Raw genomic sequence first — 22,337 nt, 5'->3', positions numbered from 1 at the left:
CAGGATCATATGGGTTTAGTGTAGATTTCTATCAGAACTTTAAAAAAGACATAATACCAATACTTCTCAAACTATTTCATAAAATAGAAACAGAAAGCACACTAACCAATACATGCTATGAAGCCACAGTTATACTGATATCTAAACCATACACATTCACAACAAAGAAAGAAAACTTCAGATCAGTTTCCCTAATGAATATTCATGAAAAAATACTCAATAAAATTCTTGCAAACTAAGTGCAAGAACACATCAAAATGATTATTCACCATGATCAAGTATGCTTCATCCCGGGGAAGCTGGGACAGTTCAGTATACCTAAATCTATCAATGTAAAGCACTACATAAAGAATTCAAAGAAAAAATAACATGGTCATCTCATTAGATGTTGAAAAAGCCATTGATAAAAATACAACACACAATTTTGTTAAAATATTGAGGAAATCGGGAATTTAAGGTCCACACCTAAATATAATAAAAACAACATGAATCAAGCCAATAGCCAATATCAAACTAAATTGAGAGAAATTTGAAGCAATACCACTAAAACAGGTACAAGGCAAGGATTCCCACTCACCCCCTTTCTGTTCAATATATTTCTTGATATTCTAGCCAGAACAATTTGAAAAAAGAGATTGAAGGGATACAAATTGGAAAGGAGAAAATGAATCTATTCCCTGTTAATATGATAATATACATAAATGACTCCAAAAATATCACCAGAGAACTACAGCTGATAAACAACTTCAGTAAAGTGGATGGATATAAAATTAACTCAAACAAATTATCATTCTTCCTCTACTCAAAAGTTGAACAGGCTGAGAAAGAAATTAGGGAAACTATACCCTTTAAAATAATTACATACAATATAAATTATCTTGAGTTGTTGGTAATCAAGTAAGTGAAAGATCAGTATGACAAGAACTTCATGTCTCTGAAGAAAAAAATTAAAGAAGATCTTAGAAGACTGAAAGATGGCCCCCTTGCTCATAGATCAGCAGGATTATCATAGTAAAAATGTTCATCATATCAAAAGCAATCTAAAGATTCAATGCAATCCCCATCAAAATTCCAACTCAATTTTTTACATAGATAAAATTCGCCATATCTAAATTCTTCTAGAATAACAAAAAACCTAGGGGAGCAAAATCTATTATCAACAATAAAAGTACTTATGGGGGAAGTTACCATCCCTGTCCTCAAACTATACTACAGAACTACAGTAATAAAAGCTGCATACATGGTACAGAGACAGTAGATCAATGAAATAGAATTGAAGACCCAGAAGTGAACCCACACACCTTTGATCAATTGATCTTTGAAACAGAAGCCAAAGCCTCCAGTGGAAAGGAGACAGCATTTTCAATAAATTGTTGGTTCAACTGGCAATCAGCATGTCAAAGAATGCAAATCGATCCATTCTTATCTCCTTGTACAAACCCCAAGTACCAGTGGATCAATGACCTCCACATAAAACCAGATATTCTGAATCAACAGGAATACAAAATTTGAAAAGAACTTGAACACATTGGCACAAAAGAAAATGTTCTGAACAGAACAGCAATGGCTTATGTTCTATAATCAAGAATTGACAAATGGGACCTCATAAAATTGCATAGCTTTGGTAAGTCGAGGGACACTGTTAATAAAAAAAATGGCAACTGAGGGATTGGGAAATCCCATATTACATCTGATAGAGGGATAATATCCAAAATATATAAAGAACACAAGAAGCTAGACTCCAGAGAGCCAAATAAGCCAATTAAATTGGAATACGAAGCTAAACAGAGAATTTTCTACTAAGAAATCTCAAATGACTGAGAAGCACTTAAAAAATGTTCAACATTCTTACTCATCAGGGAATTGTTAATCAAATCATCCTGAGATTTCACCTCACCCAAGTCTCAATGGCTCTGATCAAAAACTCAGGTGACAACTGATGCTGGCAAAGATGTGGAGAAAAAAGGAACACTCCTGTACAGCTGATTGCAAGCTGTTACAACCACTCGGGAAATCAGTCTGGTTGTTCCTTAGATAACTGGATATAGTACTACTTGACTATTTAGCCATACACTCCTGACCATATTCCCAAAGGATGCTCCAACCAAAAACAAGGGCAGTTTTTCTACTATGTTCATAGGAGCCTTATTGATAATAACCAAGATCTAGAAACAACCCAGATTTCCCTCATGAGAATAAAGGATATAGAATATGTGGTACATCTACATAATGGAGTACTACATAACTATTAAAAACAATGACTTTATGAAATTCACAGGCAAATGAATGGAATTGAAAATATCATCTTGAATAATGTAACACAATTAGAAAAGAACACACATGGTTTGTACTTACTCATAAGTGGATACTAACCAAAAAGAAGCTCTGAATACGCACAATACCATTCAGACCATATGAAACCCAGGAAGACCACAGCAAAGTGTGGATCCTTCCATCCTACTCAGAATGGGGGAGAAAATAATCTTGTCAAATAGGGGAACAGAGGCATCTTGGAAGGAGAGGTCAATGGGGGTACAGATCAGATAAGGCAAGAGATGGGGGAGAATTACAGTGGGTCAGGCCTTTTAAGGAGGTGTTTAGCAGTAAGAGGGGGGGGACTGTGAGTAGTCACTAAAAGTTCTAGATGCCAGGAAACAAGAGGCTCCATGGACTCAACACAGATAACATTAGCTGGAATACCCAAGAGAAGATAGATAGAAACTTTAGAGAACATATCCAGTGGATAGGCATGGACCTGGTTGAGGGATGGGGACACACACCCACCTCAAAAATATTAATCCAGAATTCCTCCTGTAAATAGAAATGCAGTGTTAAAGATTAAGGCAGAGACTGAAGGAAAGGCCATCTAGAGACTGCCTCACCAGCGATCCATTCCCATCTGGAGACTCCTAACCCAGACACTATTACTGATTCCAAGAAGTTTATGCTGACAGCAGCCTGGTGTAACTGTTCACTGGGAGGCTGTACCAGATCCTGACCATTACAGATGTGGATGCATGCAACCAAGCAATTAACTGAGCATGGGGAGCCCAAGAGGTAAGTTAGAGCAAGGACTGAAGGAGCTGAAGGGGTTTGCATCCCCATAAGTAGAACTACAATATCAAACAACCAGACCTTCCTAAGTTCCCACGGACTAAACTACCAAACAAAAAGTACACATGTGGGGACTCATGGCTCCAGATGGATATGAGGAGAGAATTGTCATATCTTACATCAGTAGGAGGAGAGGCCCTTGGTCTTGTGCAAACTTTATGACCCAGGGTATGAGAATGGTAGGGTATGAGGGTGCTAAGGAGTGGGTGGGCAGTTGGGACAGCACCCTCATAAAGGCAGCGAGGATGGGAAGAGGAAAGGGGTTTTGATGAGGGGAAACTGGGAAGGGGTATAACATTTGAAATGTAAATAAATAAAATAATCAATAAAAAGGTTTATGTTTAAAAAAATTACATTAAAACAATCACCCACTATGATCATATAGGTTTCATCCCAGGATTGGAGAGTTGGTTCAATATGAAAAAATCTATCAATGTAATCAACCATATATACAAACTGAAAAAAAAATTCAAGTAATCATCTCATTAGATGTTATAAATCCTTTGTCAAATCCAGCACGTCTTCATGATAAAAGTTTTGGAGTGATTAGGAATCCTAAGTGCATACAGAAACATAATAAAGGCAATATACAATGTACATCAAACCCATAGCCAACATCACATTAAATGGAGAGAATTTTAAAGTGATTTCAATAAAATCAGGGCCAAGGTAATTCTGTCCATTTTCTCTGTATCTCTTCAATACAGTACTTGATGTACTAGCCCAAGCAATGAGATAACTAAAAGTGGTACCAAGGACACAAATTGGAATATAAGAAGTCAAAGTATAGCTATTTGTAAATGACATAATAGTATATATGAGTGACCACAAAAATCCTACCAGAGAATTCTTACAGATGAGAATCACCTTCCGCAAAGTGACGATAAAAAATTCACTCTGAAAGAATCAATAGCTGTCCTTTATATGAACAACTAGAGCAAGATATTAGGAAAATGACATTCTTTTCAATAGCCACAAATAATATAACATATCTTGGTGTAATTGTAACCAAACATGTAAAAGGCCTATATGACAAAAACTTCTATTCTCTAAATAAATAAATTGAAGACGATAAGTAAATGGAAATATCTTCCATTCTCATGGATAGGTAGGATATACAAATTCAATGTAATTCCCATCAAAATTCCAACACAATTCTTTACAGACCTTGACAGAACAATTTTCAACCAATATCCAAAATATAAAATCCAGAATAGCTAAAACAATCCTGTATAATACAGAAGTACAATCTTGTACATATTGTATCACCTTCCTTTATTGCTTATAAGCAATAGCAGTAAAATGTATGATATTTAAATAGAAATAGAAAAGTTGATCAGTTGAATCAAATTGAAGATCCTGAAATAAACCCACACCTATAGAAATTTAATCTTTGATAAAAATGGCAAAACCATACTACTGAAGTTTTTTGCAAAAAAATAGTATAGGACTAACTAGATTTCTGTATGTAGAAGAATGAAAATAGATCCATATATTTCACTGTGTACAAAATCAAGTTCAAACACCTCAACATAAAACTGGGTATAATAAATCTAATGGAAAAGAAAATGGGGAATAGCTTTGAATACATTGGCACCGGCAACAACTTCCTGAACAGGATATCAATGGCTCAGGGGAAAAGATCACCAATTGATAAATGGTACCTCTTGAAACGTAAAAGCTTGCATAAGTCCAAGACTTGGTCAACAGTACAAAGTGGCAGCCTACAGAATAGGCAAAGGCATTTACCAATCCTACACCTGAGAGAGGGCTAATATCCAAATATAAATATATGAAGATATAAGAATATAGGCATCAACAAATCAAATAATCCAATTAAAAATGGAGTACAGAGATAAACAGAATTCTCAACAGAGAAATCTCACATGGCCAAGAACTACTTACAGAAATATTCAATGTCCTCAATCATCATGGAATTGCAAATCAAATGACTCTGAGATTTCTCTTTACACTAATCAGTAGGACAAACATCAAAAGTTGAAAGATGTGGAAACAGGGGAACACTCCTTCATTGTTAGTCAGAGTGTAAACTTGTACAACTGATCTGGAAATCAATTTGGAGGTTTCCCAGAGAATTGGGACTAGTTCAAATCAAGATCCATCTACGCAATACCACTCCCAGGCATATACCCAGATGTTTCAACATTCCACAATGACATATGCTTGCTTTGTGCATAGCAGCTTTATTCATAATAGTCAGAAGCTGGAAAACTTCAGGTGTCCTGCAATGAAGAATGGATAAAGAAAATGTTTTATTTACACAATGGAATACTACTAAGCTATTATAAACAAAAAATAATATGAGATTTGTAGGCAAATGAATGGAACTAGAAAATATCATCCTGAGTGAGATATCTGAGACCCCAAAGGACATGTATAATCTGTATTCACTTATAAGTGATGTAGATCTCTCCTGAGAGACACAGCCAGAATACAGCAAATACATAGGTGAATGTGAGCAGCAAACCACTGAACTTAGAATGGGACCCCCATTGCTTTAAGGGGCTTGAGACCCCACATGAACAACAATGCCAACTGACCAGAGCTTCCAAGACTAAGCCACTATCCAAAGACTATACATGGACTGACCCTGGGCTCCAACCTCATAGGTAGCAATGAATAGCATAGTAAGAGCACCAGTGGAAGGGGAAGCCCTTGGTCCTGCCAAGACTGAACCCCCAGTGAAAGTGATTGTTGGGGCGAGGGCAGTAATGGGGGGAGAATGGGGAGCGGGACACCCATACAGAAGAGGAGGGGGAGGGGTTAGGGTGATGTTGGCCTGGAACCTGGAAGGGGTATAACAATCGAAATGTAAATAAGAAATACTCAAGTTAATAAAGATGGAGAAAAATAAATAGATATTGGCCTGAAAGTTCAGGATACATAAACTACAATTCACAGACTCAAAGAAGCTAAATAACAAGGAAGACCCAGGGTAGGATGCTAGAATCTCACTCAGTTGAGGAGATAAAATAATCATAGGGGATGGATGGATGAATGTATGTATGTATGGATGGAATCAGGAAGTTAGGTGTGAGTAGAGTCAGAGGGTAAGGCCAAGGAGAAATAATGAATATCCATGTGGAGGGGATCTCTAGGATGTTCCAGAGACCCGGGAGAGGCTGGGGGGACTCTCTGACAAGCAACAATCCTTGGTACTACTTATGCTATTCTGTTTGGTTTCAGGCAATAGCCTAGCATAACTGCCCCGTGAGAGACACTATCCAGCAGCTTATGGAAACAGATGCAAATCCCACAGCCACATATTGGTTGGAGTTCGAGAAGTCCTGTGGAAGAATTAGGGAAAGATTGATGGAGCTGAACAGGATAAGAACTCCACAGGAATACCAAAAGAGTCAACTAACTTGGACCCTTGGGGAATTCCAGAGATTGAACCATCAAGACAATGAGCACAGACAGGCTGGACCTAGCTCCTCATGCTCCTTTGGAGTGGACATTGTCTCTGACTCGGGTGCCTGTTTGTGGATCCTGTCCACCTCAGTGGACTTTCTTGTAGAGTATCAGTAGAAGAGGATGTGCCTAAATCTGCAGCGACTTGAGGTACAACTTTTGGATGGTATGCAAGGCCCCACCCCTTCTAAGTGAAGATGAGTAGAGGACTAGGAAGCCTTTTGAGGTAGTGATTCTTCAGAGAAAGGGACTGCAATATGGATTTAAAATGAATAAATAAACATTAATGGAAGACAGAAAGGAAACAATGCTTTCACTTTAAAAATAAAATAAGTAATGATTAGTTATACATATCTTACAAGCACATTCCCAGTAGAAATTCACATCAAAACTAGCAGAATCAAGGGAGCTTAATCAGAACGAGGTCTGTGTGTGAATTGTACTGAGAAGCTTATTCAGCTTGACTGACTGAAAAAGTGGTTCTATAATCTAATACTAAGACCTTGTCATTCTGTCAACTTTACTATGGTAAATAAAATTTGAAAAGTTTATTTATTAAAACAAATAAAACTTCCAGAACTGTTTTAGTAGTGCTATATTCTAACTACCACGATACTTTTCAGAGCTTAAGTCCAGTTATGATGAGATTGTTATTATTATAGAGATGATACATATATTCTAGGTCCTGAGCCCAATTACACAGAATTCATATGAGACAGAATGAAGCTGCCTATGACTGTAGCCATGTTCTTGGAAGGTGGAGACCATTGAGTTCCTGGGGTTTGCAGTTAATGCATATATTTAATCAGTGAGCTCTATATTCAATGAGATAACCTACCTTAAAAATAATGTAGCGAGAGAAATTCATTCAGTGTAGTCCTTCAAATACATCTATACATTTATTTACATTTGGACATGTAGGAACATATCACATACACATACATGAATACATATACATGCATATGTTGATACACATACGCATATACGCATTCATAAAACACATAAACATAGATACATGTACACACAATCCCCTACAATACACACACACACGCACACACACACACACACACACACGTACAAATACTATTATATGTATTATTTACATAAATAATCTGAAAAAAGCTGCTTAAGGAAGAAAGGGATTTTCTTATTCTAGCTCATTTCTCTTTGAACAATTCAAGGTTAGATGTACTTGCATTTCTGAAGGAAGGCCAACTCACAACTTACAAACATTCCCTTCTTACTACTTGTTATTCCCAAACTTGTTCTATTTATTTGGTATTTGTTATTTTCTGGAGCTCAAGTAGCCTTTGTACATGCCTCATGGTACTTTTTTTGTTCCTGTATTTGTCTTGTGTTTCCTAAAAAAGGTTTAAGTCCTTCAAGAGGTGTCTTCAACTTCTTTCTTTATTAAGGAATACACAATTGCAAAAGTGCCCATGTACAGAGACAAAAAGTTTGCATTAATAGAAGGGCATTAATTGTATGTGTGTTGACCTGTCAATGTGCAAATATGGGAATTACTAATGTAACATTTTCTGATTTAAAATTTTCCAGTGTAAATTTCCCATTTAAGTGTGAATGTGAACTACACTTTCAGATAATTTATATTTCTCTTTGTTTATATATATGTATATACAAGTGTTTCTATATGTATGTGTGTATGTCTGTATGTATGTGAGAGAGATATAGGAAAACAGAGAAAAAGTGTATGTGCAAGTGTTCATGATATGATAGGTAGTTTTTAACTTTTATAAAATCTAGAATGGAAATACATAGCAGAAAAATAATACACAAATCCATGAATGAAATAAGAATCCAAATACACAGGAGGTTTTTAGAAGACAAAATGGGTGAAAAGAGAATCCAACATTCCACTGAGAATTATAATCATGTAACTTTGGTGAAAGACTTCATTTTGACTATATTAAAAATCAAGTAGAAGGTATGTGTTTAGGTGTATGTCAAGAATACGCCTCTCAAATTTTATCAGATAGTTTTAAATCTCACCTTCTGCATTTATGAAAAATGCATTCACTTTATAACATGAGATAACATTCTGGTCTCTAAAACTGTGACTGCACAGTTTGTATATTATCTTCTTTTTTTTAAATTAACTTTTTTTCATCTTTATTAAATTGGGTATTTCTTATTTACATTTCGATTGTTATTCCCATTCCTGGTTTCTGGGCCAACATCCCCCTAAACCCTACCCCTCCCCTTCTCTATGGGTGTTCCCCTCTCCTTCCTCCCTCCATTACCGCCCTCCCCCCAACAATCACATTCACTGGGGGTTCAGTCTTAGCAGGACCCAGGGCTTCCCCTTCCACTGGTGCTCTTAGTAGGCTATTCATTGCTACCTATGAGGTTGGAGCCCAGGGTCAATCCATGTATAGTCTTTGGGTAGTGGCTTAGTCCCTGGAAGCTCTGGTCGGTTGGCATTGTTGTTCATATGGGGTCTCAAGCCCCTTCAAGCTCTTTCAGTCCTTTCTAAGATTCCTTCACGAGGGCCCCGTTCTCAGTTCAGTGGTTTAATGATGGCATTCACCTATGTATTTGCTGTATTCTGGTTGTGTCTCTCAGGAGAGATCTACATCCGGTACCTGTTGGCCTGCACTTCTTTGCTTTATCCATCTTATCTAGTTTGGTGGCTGTATATGTATGGGCCACATGTGGGGCAGGCTCTGAATGGGTGTTCCTTCTGCTTCTGTTCTAAACTTTGCCTCCCTATTACCTCTCAAGGGTATTCTGGTTCCCCTTTTAAAGAAGGAGTGAAGCAATCGCATATTGGTCATCCTTGAGTTTCATGTGTTCTGTGCATCTAGGGTAATTTGAGCATTTGGGCTAATAGCCACTTATCAATGAGTGCATACCATGTCTGTTTTTCTGTGATTGGGTTACCTCACTCAGGAGGATATTTTCCAGTTCCATCCTATGAATTTCATAAACTAATTGTTTTTGATAGCTGAGCAATATTCCATTGTGTAGATTTACCACATTTTCTGTATCCATTCCTCTGTTGAAGGGCATCTGGGTTCTTTCCAGCTTCTGGCTATTATAAATAGGGCTGCTATGAACATAGTGGAGCATATGTTTTCTTATATGTTGGGGCATCTTTTGGATAAATGCCCAAGAGTGGTATAGCTATGTCCTCAGGTAGTTCCATGTAAAATTTTCTGAGGAACCTCCAGACTGATTTCCAGAATGGTTGTACCAGTCTGCAATCCCACCAAAAATGGAGGAAAGTTCTTCTTTCTCCACATCCTCGCCAGCATTTGCTGTCACCTGAGTTTTTGATCTTAGCCATTCTCACTGGTGTGAGGTGAAATCTCAGGGTTGTTTTGATTTGCATTTCCCTGATGACTAAAGATATTGAACATTTCTTTAGGTGTTTCTCAGCCATTCAGCATTCCTCAGCTGTGAATTCTTTGTTTAGCTCTAAGCCCCCTTTTTCAATAGGGTTATTTGTCTCCCTGCGATCTAACTTCTTGAGTTCTTTGTATATTTTGGATATAAGCCCTCTACCAGTTGTAGAATTAGTAAAGATCTTTTCCCAATCTGTTAGTTGCCATTTTGTCCTAACAACAGTGTCCTTTGCCTTACAGAAGCTTTGCAGTTTTATGAGATCCCATTTGTCGATTCTTGATCTTAGAGCATAAGTCATTGGTGTTTTGTTCAGGAAATTTTCTTCCAGTGCCCATGTGTTCCAGATGCTTCCCCACTTTTTCTTCTATTAGTTTGAGTGTATCTGGTTTGATGTAGAGGTCCTTGATCCACTTGGACTTAAGCTTTGTACAGGGTGATAAGCATGTTTCAATGTGCATTCTTCTACATGCTGACCACCAGTTGAACCAGCACCATTTGCTGAAAATGCTATCTTTCTTCCATTGGATGGTTTTGGTTCCTTTGTCAAAAGTCAAGTGACCATAAGTTTATAGGTTCATTTCTGGGTCTTCAATTCTATTCCACTGGTCTATCTCTGTCTCTGTACCAATACCATGCAGTTTTCTATCACTTTTGCTCTGTAATACTACTTGAGTTCAGGGACAGTGATTCCTCTGGAATTCCTTTTATTGTTGAGGATAGTTTTAGCTATCCTGGGTTTTTTGTTATTCCAGATGAATTTGCAAATTGTTCTGTCTAACTCTCTGAAGAATTGGATTGGTATTTTGATGGGAATTGCATTGAATCTGTAGACTGCTTTTGGTAAATTGGCCATTTTATCTTCTTGCCAGTCATGATTCAACATAAAATTACTCTTGATGTAGAAGGATGTTTGTAGAAAAGAAGTACTGGAACAAGATGGAAATATCATTGATAGAGTTTTATTGCAATCAGGACATAAAAGGGAGAAAATATTAGAACAGGGCTGATGGGAATTCAAATCTGGCAAGATACACATTGTGATGAAACTAAGAGTTCCAATGGAAATGCTGACCAGATAGAAAGTGTGGTAACTGTGAGTTGTGGAATCACTGAAAACTGAGTAAAAGTCCTCTGTGGGGTAGGATAGGGGTTTCCACTGAGGACCCTGCTGTGGGAAACAGACGCCTAAAAGAGATGCATGTCATGTAAAATCAACAGGTTGACTAATATTGCTTCCATGCAAGGGCATTATAGAGGATCTAGGACATCATAAAGCACTCTTAAAGGAACAGTCCTCCTCAATTTGTTAAGTACATTGGAATTCATGTTGATCCAAAAATCACTCAGGCTAAATGCAAAAGTGGAGCAATGAGGAGATAGATCAGGGAACATAAAAAAGATACAGCTTGTCCTAGGTGTAGGCAATTAGCTCACGCTCAGAGAGTACTGTGTACAATTCTCTGTGTAGATAGGATGTTGAGAGTGAGTGTGCTACAGAGAAGCAAGCTACACATAGGACTTTGAATATTTGGCTTGACACTCTGAAATGTATTTTGAACTTGTGTTGTTGAGAAAAGGGGGGGTCTGTGCAGGAAGAGATCACTCATTCAGACCAGGGTTCTTTCCTAAAATTCTATTGACAAATAAACCACTCCAGAGCATAGGACCAAGCAAGATAATGTCAAAAAACAGGCCACATCTGAAAGGGCAATAAATCTGACAGATTTGAATGACCCTTTCAGATGCCAGCTCTCTGTGATCATATGTCAGAGTCTCAAGTGAAGGAAGCTAAATAGTTCAGATGATAAGCTTGGAAAAGAAGTAGTGGTGACCTCCTCACTACTCTTCACAATCTTCCATTTTGGAAGAAATAATGGATATAAGCTTGAGGCTTGTTTTTCCTGTATAACACCAATGCTAAATTGTAATTAATAGCCACATAGACAAAAAATCAGGAAGTAAATTCATGGTTTCTTGAGCAGGTAGCAGTAGGTGAACAAAAGTGTGGCTACTCAGTAAAGCTTCCATTACATAAATCTTGCCTTACCCTCTTTAATCATTTTAAGAATCTGAAAGCATACTAAATACAGTTCATAATGGAGCTTGAGAGTATACATATATGCAGTGAAAGTGTTTCCTGAGAACCATGTACTTATTGAATTAAATACCCAGGATCAGAGTATCCTTAGATCGGAATTAACTTCCCAAGAGATCTTCAGTTGGGCTTCTGAATTCCCTCACATCATTCTTGCAGCTGTATTTCCTTCTGCATGAACCCTAGAACTAAGTGTTTTATCTAAGTTCTTTAGGTAGCACATACTTTCATTCAAAAACATGGAGATATTTGGTTGGCATTGAGATGGAAGATCCCTCTATGATCAATTGCCGCATCTGGATGCCACTATGAGGATGCTTGTGTGTGTGTGTGTGTGTGTGTGTGTGTGTGTGTGTGTGTGTGTGTGTGTGTGTGTGTGTGCAATGTTCACCAGTGGTACTATGGCCCTAGTGCTTATACAAGCAGTAAGTATATAAATTTACATTCACTATGATAATAGTGGCAAAACTGTTTTTGGTGCAATGAAAAAATAAACAAACTTCTGGTGTGATTAAGAACAATTGCAAGGACTATATCTATACTTTGTATTGTACATCAATGCTCAATCCTTTACTTGAGAGGTCATATGTTCTAGAGAGGAGTTAACAAATTTTTTTTCTGCTAAATTCATCTTGTCCCTTTCAAATTGACTTCTAAATGCTACTTTAAGCATATTGTCTTAGTTAGGGTCTTATTGCTGTGAACAGACACCATGATCAATGCCAATTTTATAAAGGAAAACATTTAATTGGGGCTGATTTACAGGTTCAGAGATTCAGTCCATTATCACCAAGGCATGGCAGCATCAAGGAAAGCATGGTGCAGGAGTTCTACATCTTCGCTCAAAGGAAGCCAGGAACAAACTGAACATCTTCAGGCAGCTAGGAAGAAGGTCTCCAAGTCCAGCTCCACAGTGCTATACTGCCTCCAAGAAGGCCACATCTTCTAATATGCCACTCCCTGGGCCAAGCACATGCAAACCATCACAAATGCAGATTATTGTAACTGTCAGCTTAGTTCTTAGAAAAACACTCTTCAGAGTAGTGAGTGATTGGTAGTAGAAATTCATCATAGCACTATAGATAATTTACTAATGCTATATCATAGTGGTCAAATATTCAGTAAAGAATATTTGCATAAATATTAGAAAAAAGATGATAGAAATAATATGAGTCTAAGGAAAGGGGAGTAATTATTAACAATACTATTCTCCTGGTGTGATCTGACTACTCATCATCAGGCCACTGAAATGGTTTCAGAGATTTCAAAAATAATTTGGACAATAATCAACATGTAGAAACAAGTAAAACAAAATCATCCAGACACAGATAAGTGTTGTAATTAAACTGTTAACATTCCCTGAAGATAGACAGACATAGTCCATGAACGAGGGATTCTCTACGTGACTTCTTGCTGTCTCATGGCTGCACATGCCCTTGGGGCTATCTGCTACACTATATAAGGAGAGGAGAACTAGCCAAATGTAGGACTCCAGTGAAGCAGCTCTCCAGAGTAAGAACTCATTCTGCTTGAGAAGTCCTTGGCAATAATGCTGCCATTGAGTCAACCTCGTTTTTGTAAGTATACTCCCTGCTGTACCTCTTTAAGTTAAAGTATACAGTAGAGTGATTCTCTGAGTTTATTTTAATGAAATTCGTTTTTTATGCTTTGATATTCTAACTTTTGTGATGGGATATTTGTTCAAAGTATACTAAGATAAGAACTCAGAATAGACTTTTATTTATTTATTTATTTATTTATTTGTTTATTTATTTATTTATTTTACATTTCAGATTTTATCCACCTCCTGGTCTACCCCCTGTCTGTTCCACATCCTATACATCCTCCCCTTATCTCCACAATGATGTGCCCACCCCCACAACCCCTAATCTCTTAAGGGTTAGATGCATCTTCTCTGAGTTCAAACCTGGCAGTCCTCTGCTGCACATGTATTGGAAGCCTCATATCAGCTGGTGTATGCTGCTTGGTTTGTGGCCCAGTGTCTGAGGGATCTCAGGGGACCAGGTTATTGAGACTGCTGGTCCTCCTATAGGATCATCCTCTGATTCAGCTTCTTCCAGATTATTCCAACAGCTTCTGTCTATTGATTTAGTGTAAATATCTGCATCTGACTCTTTCAGCTGCTTGTTGGGTCTTTTGGAGGAAACCATGGTGGGTCCCTTTTTGTGAGCACACCATAGGGTCAGGATGTCCCCCAAACATTGAGCTGGATCTTAATTTGGGCGTATCACTAGATTTCCTTTTCTCCAGGTTCTTCTCCACTTTTATTCCTGCAGTTCTTTCAGACAGGAACAATTATGGAGTAGAAGAAAATGTACAGGGCATAAGAGACAACTGGATTAGCAATATTCGACATCTATTAAATCGTGATATATTGCAATATTCCAAGGTAGTTTGTGTCACCTTCTGTATTGAAGTGATAGAAGGAGGAAAGAGTTGCTGGTATCCAATGAATAGAAGTGATGGGGATCATTAAGCAGTTTGTGATGCATGGGACACTTTCTAGAACAGATATTACAGCTCTTAAGGACAATATTTTGGAGCTCGAGACATAGAAAATTAAAGTCAATGAGTCCAATTCATCTTATCGCAAGGCAAAAGAAACAGAATTGTGATTGTGGGTATTTTATATGAGTCCTCCCATTGAAATACATCTGAAGAATCTAAGTTCTGAAGCCTGAAGTATACAAAAACACCGGGTTATGTATTTTACAGTTTTCCAGTTCAGTCCAAACCAAGTGACATCACAAAGCAAGAGCAATGGGATGTTGACAAACACCATATTTTGAGGTGATATTTGCTAAAAGAAAAAATGAGATGATAACAAAAATAATTTTAAATGGACCAAGAAGACATTTTTATGTTTCTATTCATTTTGAAAATTTTATGCACGACTACTGTATTATATCACTCATCCAACTCCTCAAAAACTCTTTCCCATGGTCCCTTTCAAATTTTTCATTAATCCCAGGGACTTTTTCATTAATCATTATTAGATGCATATACACAAACTATTAATTCCTTTAGTGTTGCTCATATGCCTATTATTTTAGGGCTGGACATTTGGTAATGAATAATCAAATAATGAACATTTCTTCAGCAAACATTGTGGAATTCTACTGCTAATATTCATTCTTCATCTTACTCTACTATTGTCCCTTAGCCTTAAGTGTAAGGCTCCCATTTTTGTGCCTCATGGGTAGCTATTTGGAAGTTGAGGCTAATCCTGATAATTGTCACATCTTTTAAAGTTGAGTGTTATAAAGAAAAGGAAAGTATATCAAATCAAGCTTCTAAATCATCTACCATGACAGCATAGTGATAAAATTGATTCTTTCTAAGTAATAATGATCTTTGATAAAACTGAGTCTCAGAATAGAAATGGTGTTCTCTGCTGGAAAGATGTGGAGTGCTATGCCATGTGAAGAGGAAAGTAAGAACAGTTGCTGTTCTGACTTCTGCAACATCAATAATATGCCACTAGGATAAGTTTTGACCATGTCAGACAGCTCCTTTATGAATATATGCAGAATACAATTATGAGAATCAAATCTGCTCCTGGAAATATTATTAAGATCAACTTTAAAGGAAACGATCTGAAGTTTTTGATACAATAAATTCTGAAGGAGTTTTATTGTAAGTTAGCATTCGCAAGCTGATATCATTTTCAGAAGAACGTTTAAATCATCTTCTGTAGTAGTGATCATCCTTTGTTTATTTATTTTCAAACATGTAGAAGAAGCAAGCAGGTAAAGTGGGTAGTCCTTGTCCCATCAGTGTCAAAAACTTTGGCCTCAGACATGAAGTTTAAAAATTACAAATTCTTCATAGGTTTCATTAACCGAAATGAGCTTAGTCTTCAATGAAGCTAAACCATCTAAAATTATTTAAAATACAAACAGAATTAATCCAAGTGTCAGACATTTGCAAATTTAGAAGCACTTCTGAAACAATAAAAAATGTGGAATCACCTGCTTCTTAAGATATTATACAGAAAACCACAACTACTCAACTAAGTGTGTACAGTGATTTTTATCTGCCATTTTAGATATTCAATGCCAAGTCATTCACTAAAGAAAACTTTTGTCAGCTAAAATATTCCTGAGTCAGTTGGGTCTATGGAAACTCAGATTTAATGCATCATCTGCAAGTGGCTATTGTTTCTTTGCAGCAGGGGCACTCTTGATGCTGGTGATATCAAACTTGCTTCTGTGGGAGAAAACTGCATCAGTTCCTGCTTGTCACCTGGAAGAAGGGGGTTGCTGGGATCCCCTTGTGAACACATTTAACAGTGCCATCCAGCGAGCTGAAGTCATCCAGAATCTTGCTGAGCAAATACATGAAGAGTTTGTAAGTAACTCAATATCCATGCTAATGTCTGAACTTCACTAGTCATTGAGACACTAATTACCATGATTCAAATATCAGAAAACACATATTCATAGGGAAAGAATGCACCAACTACTGATACTAGTGGAAGAATTCTCATTTCTCATTCAAGATCATGAAATTCCATTGACCATGTTCATTTAGCACACTGCTGATATTCACTGTACCAGATGTGCATTACAGTGAAGCATATATTTGTAAAATAGATAAACTGAAGTATGTGAAGAAGAAAGGAAGACAGTAAGACAGACAAAACAAACAAAAGCAAAAAAAGAAAGGAAGGAAGGAAGGAAAGAAGGAAGGGAAGATGGTAGAAAGAAATGAAAGAGGGGGAGAGGACAGGAAGGCAGGAAAGAAGAAAGGAGAAAAGAAAGAAAGAAAGAAAGAAAGAAAGAAAGAAAGAAAGAAAGAAAGAAAGAAAGAAAGGAAGAAAGGAAGAAAGGAAGAAAGGAAGAAAGGAAGAAAGGAAGAAAGAGGAGGAAGAAGGGAGAGAAAGAAGAATGGAAGGAAGGAAGGAACAAAGAAAGAAAGAAAATCTAGTTTTTCAAGAAGCCCCTAATTACTAGCAATTGTGCATTAAAGATTTTCAGTGATAGAATTTGTCCAATTTTGGAGCAGGAATAGAAGTGTATCTATTCCTTTCTTCTGATAGCTACATGTCATTTCTTTTTTTTTTTTTTGGAGCTGGGGACCGAACCCAGGGCCTTGCGCTTCCTAGGCAAGCGCTCTACCACTGAGCTAAATCCCCAACCCCGTACATGTCATTTCTTAAGGTCAGACAAAAAAGGAATGACAGAAGTAGGAAAACCTTAAATGTAATGGATATTAAGAAAATGTGTTTCTGTTTGCAATAAACATGTCTTCCTGTTGTTATTTTATTAACTAGATGTCGTTTTTTTCTTAATATTACTTAGTACCACAATCCATTCTCATCTGCACAATTTGTAACACTGGTAAGTATCTCATTTTCTTCTGGTTGCTCCTCCAAAGGAGCCTCATGTCAATGATCGCAACTTAGATGAGAAAGCATTTGACAATATTTGTACTTCCTGCTCTTACCTGACAGTTCTACTTCTTAACCTTCATAATAATCCATTAACTACTGAGGATATAGTTGATTATTAGAAGTAAATATTAAATTTTAAAATATGTTTACATAAATTTAAAACTTCGGCAAGTACACAACAATTAATCCAACATATAACATGAATTGATAAATTTCATATTTTGTAGACTTAGATTTATATAGTTTCTGGTAAAATAGACTTTTGAGAGTAGTTTTGTCATGATGCACACGATTTCATTCTAAAACTATTATAACATGCACAGCTATATGTATTCAGTATTACATTAAAAAATCTATAATTTTGATGTATGCATAAGAACCTATCAGTGTTTATTGATACAAAATAAGAAGGCTGATAAGCATGTGACATGGCTTTGTGTTCAGATATTAGAGAAAAATGATAAATAAAATGTTCAGTACTTGATAATTTACTCCTTTTAGTGTCTGCCTTTCAAATAGTAAGTTTTGGATAAGTAAGAAGAAAGGAGAAAAAGAGAATTAAAATATAAATATTCAAAAGTTAGTAAAAAAACAAACAAAATTGCAGATACAATGCATAGACACAGAATTGGGTAATAGGCACTTTCTTAATATCTTAATATCTGATTTTATGAAGTACTTATTGTTTTAATTTATAAATTCAATAAAATAGTATTCTGGTCATCAGTTCATTTATACAATTTTGGAACTGTATCTTTTATTTGCAGGTTGCACGCATGTATAGGCATGATCAGGCTGTTTACAGAGCCAGATATCACTGCCCTTCTAACAGCACAAACCCACCACTTCATGGACCTGAACATGAAAACATCAAAGTGAGTGTCCTCAATAGTTTTATGTAAAACACCAGAAATAATCTTCTGTGAGTGTGTGGTGCAGTTGTTTATTGCAGGCATTTTGATAGATTCAGCAATCATGCATGCAGAAAAAAATGGAGGTAGAAATATAAAAAATAATCAGATTATATTACTGATAAATTATAAATAAAACCAAATACCCAACGATAGTGCAGCAGATACTTAAATAGAATAGACTATTTAGAAAATGGTATTTAGCAATGACTTGCCACTAAAAATTTAAATAGTAATTTTTAGGATTCTTAGAGATAAGTTGGCTATCTATGATCATATACTCACTCCTAAATCTGGGAAAACAACACGACTGTATTAGTTATATAGAATGGCTTCTGCATGGTGGCATTCTATGTTACTGAACACAACCCCCCCATAAACACTTCTTGATTTTCAATCCTGTCCTGGTCCCATTTCTATTTATACATATCTCTTAATCCTTCTATTATTCTCTGTGGCTCAACTGAAAACCAGATGAGCAGAGTAGTCTTCTGAAATATTAGTATATTCCTTAGGATTCAAAAATTCCCAAATTCACAATGAGAAGATCTATTTATCATAGCAGTTCTATTTTATGGTTACTATCATCTCCTAATTTTATTTCTTTGTAATAGCAAGTCATAATATCTAATTTGCATATTATTTGAAAATAGTGAAAGAAAATGAAGACAAACAAATTAAGAAAAATTCTTTGAGAGCTAGAATGTTGTTAGACATGTAACAAAGCACTTTGTTTAGGATCCCTATATATGACGCTCAAAGAATCTTAACTACAGATGGTATTATTTGAGTTACTAAACAAAAAAAATAGGTTTTGAAAAGTGGTACAGGATATTTCCACCTGCATAGACTTTAAGAATGCCAGTGTGCACTTCATCCAACTGCCTATCTCATTCTTAATAACATAACAGCATGCTATCGTGAATTGGCATCACCATTTGTTGGCACCTTCCTTTAATGTCTTTTACACTTTTCCATTGAAGTGGATGTGCTCTAATCAATCCTCATATTCATGACCACTGCGAAAACTAAGAAACATCAGTACAATGAACAGATTAAGTCAAATTTGAACTAGAGTAGCAAAATTCTGTAGTGATTTGAACTGATCCAATTATTAAAAACCAATGCTATGTTCTTCACATATACATGCTAATAACATGTTCTGTCAGAGGAAAGGAGAAAACACATTGATGAGTACTATGCTCTATTCATTTTATCTTTATTCTAATTTCTTAAATTCACCTAGAAATAAGAAATGGGTACATTAATGAATGCCATGACTCATTGGAGTACATAAATCTTTGAAAGGAAATGAGTCACTAGTCCCCAGCTGGTGAATCTATCTTTTCTGAGCCAAATATTATTGGCCAACATTGAATCACAGTAAGATCTGTTTTACCAACTGATAAACAAATAACCAATTAATGATCTTGCTAGAAGGAAGCTGTTAAGGTTGCATGGAGAGAAATAAAAATGATCACCTAACCTCAGAAAAACGGTAATTGATACAGATCAGAATTTGTTTTACTTTGCAGACAATAGACTATTTTTTAAATATAACATCTAAACAACACACGTCATATATACATAGTAAAAATACGTTTCAATTCAGCTTATTTACATGGCATTATATGCAACAAACCTCCTGCACTGAAATTCTTTTAATACCATGTTTCTATTGTGTTTTCTCAGACTAAAAAGTATTTAAAAATGATGATCAATTTTGTGGGTTCCTGGATCAGCCCTTTATTCCATCTAGTGCTTGAACTGAGAGGCATGCAAAATGTTCCTGAAGTCATCCTCTCAAAAGCTAAGGATATAGAAGAAAACAACAGAGAAATCCTGGAGGACCTTAGGTGGATACTCACCAAGGTGAGCAATTTCCCATTAGTTATTCTCATTCATAAAAGAAGCAGTATGTGTAATTTTAAAAAGAAAACCTCAAATAGCTCATTTTTCTAGAGTGAAACATAAACAATCTTCCCATAAGAGAGTGCTTCTCAACCTGTGGGTCATGACTTCTTTGGGGGGCATATGACCCTTTAAAATGATGACATATCACATATGCTGCACATCCGATATTTACATTAAAATTAAATACGATAGCACAAGTACAGTTATAATGATCAACGAAAATAGTATTTGTATTGGGGTTATGACAGAATGAAGAATTATATTAAAATTCACAGCTTAAAAAGATTGAGAACCACTGTTCTAATAGGTTGCTGGCAGCTCTAACATTCGTAGAGATGCTTTTCATCACCTTCCACACTGAGAATCAGAATGAAACAAAGCTGTTCCTCATAGGGAGTTAAAGAATACCTTTCCTGGTTGGAGTGAAAAGAACTCAGGTCTTTAGATCATAGTCATTCCTTGACTCTTAATATTACATCACCATCTGATCCTCATCACATTTTCATACATATACTTCATGAAGGATGGATATAGTTGAAATGTATAAAAGAAAATGGTGCATATCTGCTTCTGTGAAATATATATGAAAGGACATGTACGAGTTTTCTAAGTGAGAAACGGACATGAGGTCCTGCATTGTCCCAGAATCAAATAGAGATTTTCTGCTTTTCCTCTGCCTCTGAGAGAGCATACATCCTCTGTGATCAACTGCATGTTAGCACAAATGCACATGAGTCTTTACCATAGATATCAAAAGCCTATTTGAGAGTCACTTTCCTTAGATAATAAAAATTCATAAATTTCATGGAAGTAGCACATTTCTGAATGCATTTTTCTAACTGAACACATCAGAAATGAGAAAAAACACAGACTCTATAATCAAGTAACTGTCTATCATTTTGATTTTTAGGTCTATCCTACAGCAAAGATGAAGGAAAAATTTATCAGCTGGGACTATCTTTCATCCATAAAATCAAATGAAAAAAGTGAAAAATTTTTGGCAATTTTTAACATTTCTCACTGCCTACGTGTTGATATATTCTACACTAAATTTCATCTGAGAACATTGATGTGTCGCATAACAGGGAAAGAATGCTAAGTGCACATCTACTCTACTTGCTTTGAAGGTAGGGTAGATTTGCTGAGAACTTTCTATTAACTGTATACCTTTTGGATGCATGTGTGGGTATAATGGGTCTCTTTTTAAAAAATAAAAGCATTCTCTTTGGAAATGTCCAAATCTATAATGTCTACGCATCTTTTGTTCTGTGAGTAGAATACATAATAATAAAGTTAGGTTGCACAACTCAACTTACATTAGATGCTAAGCTTGAAAATACATTTTCACCTTACTTCAATAAATTCACAATTTACTTCACAGAAAAGTAGTGAACATCAAAATTATTATAATTAAAGAATAAAAGTCATTAACGAATCCAGGTATCCTAACCATAAATATCATTTTTTAATGCTTCCTGAGATCCTGACTTTCCTTGGGAAACAATGTTCACAGTGAAAAGCATAGTCACTTCAATATCATTGCTTTGTGACTGCATAGCCTTAAGAAATCTTGGAGAAGAGGGGACAAGAAGTGGACATGATAAAGATACACTGAATTATACACTGAATGTATACAATTTCCAAAAGGTTATTTTTAAAAATGAAATTTGTTTTAGGATAATTTGTATTTGAATATCAGTTAATCAAGACCTCTTCATAATGTGTCATAAGCCCAAGTATAAATTTGTACCTATGTAGCATGATTTTTGGTATGTTTTGTATATTCTTATTTCTCTGTCTAAGAGGTCCTTTTTATCCTCTGTGACAATTTAAAATGTCTTCATATGATTTGTATACTAAAACGATAGGAGTTTTAAGATGGAGAAACTCTTGGGATGTCTGACAAACTCCAATGAAGTAACCAGCTATCTGTCATTCTGCTTAGTATGAAAGGGGATCCTTGTCACTTGGGTTTTTTTCTTCAGTCATATTTTAAGTGCTATGATAATAAGGGTTTATACTTTTTGATTCTATGTATTTATATAGATTGTACCATTTTCTTGATATATATATATATATATATTTCTTG

The 22,337-nt window shown here is 36.0% G+C and overlaps 1 protein-coding gene across 2 annotated transcripts; it reads left to right on the top strand.

Moving 5' to 3' along the window:
• The first annotated feature begins 13,492 nt into the window (after positions 1-13,492).
• LOC116883546 (prolactin-8A9-like) lies at positions 13,493-21,492 on the top strand. Of its 2 annotated transcripts, none has more exons than XM_032884716.1 (6): positions 13,493-13,584; positions 16,200-16,378; positions 17,332-17,370; positions 18,191-18,298; positions 20,027-20,206; positions 21,159-21,492. In XM_032884716.1, exons 1-6 carry the CDS (start codon positions 13,557-13,559, stop codon positions 21,345-21,347), a joined length of 723 nt encoding a protein of 240 aa, XP_032740607.1. In that variant the 5' UTR covers positions 13,493-13,556; the 3' UTR covers positions 21,348-21,492. The 2 variants fall into 2 exon arrangements, with proteins under 2 accessions (XP_032740607.1, XP_032740608.1); XM_032884717.1 differs by having other exon boundaries at positions 13,504-13,584; positions 16,203-16,378.
• The last annotated feature ends 845 nt before the right edge of the window (positions 21,493-22,337 follow it).

Source organism: Rattus rattus, chromosome 14 (genome assembly GCF_011064425.1).
Source record: "Rattus rattus isolate New Zealand chromosome 14, Rrattus_CSIRO_v1, whole genome shotgun sequence".
NCBI lineage: Eukaryota > Metazoa > Chordata > Mammalia > Rodentia > Muridae > Rattus > Rattus rattus.
This window is presented reverse-complemented; position numbering and strand designations above follow the sequence as displayed.

Excerpts from the sequence above, each read along its gene's own strand:
- LOC116883546 (XM_032884716.1), top strand. The coding sequence starts at position 13,557 with ATGCTGCCATTGAGTCAACCTCGTTTTT. Across the intron at positions 13,585-16,199 it reads ATTGAGTCAACCTCGTTTTT|CAGGGGCACTCTTGATGCTG; the intron begins GTAAGTATACTC and ends GTTTCTTTGCAG. Across the intron at positions 17,371-18,190 it reads CTGCACAATTTGTAACACTG|GTTGCACGCATGTATAGGCA; the intron begins GTAAGTATCTCA and ends TTTTATTTGCAG.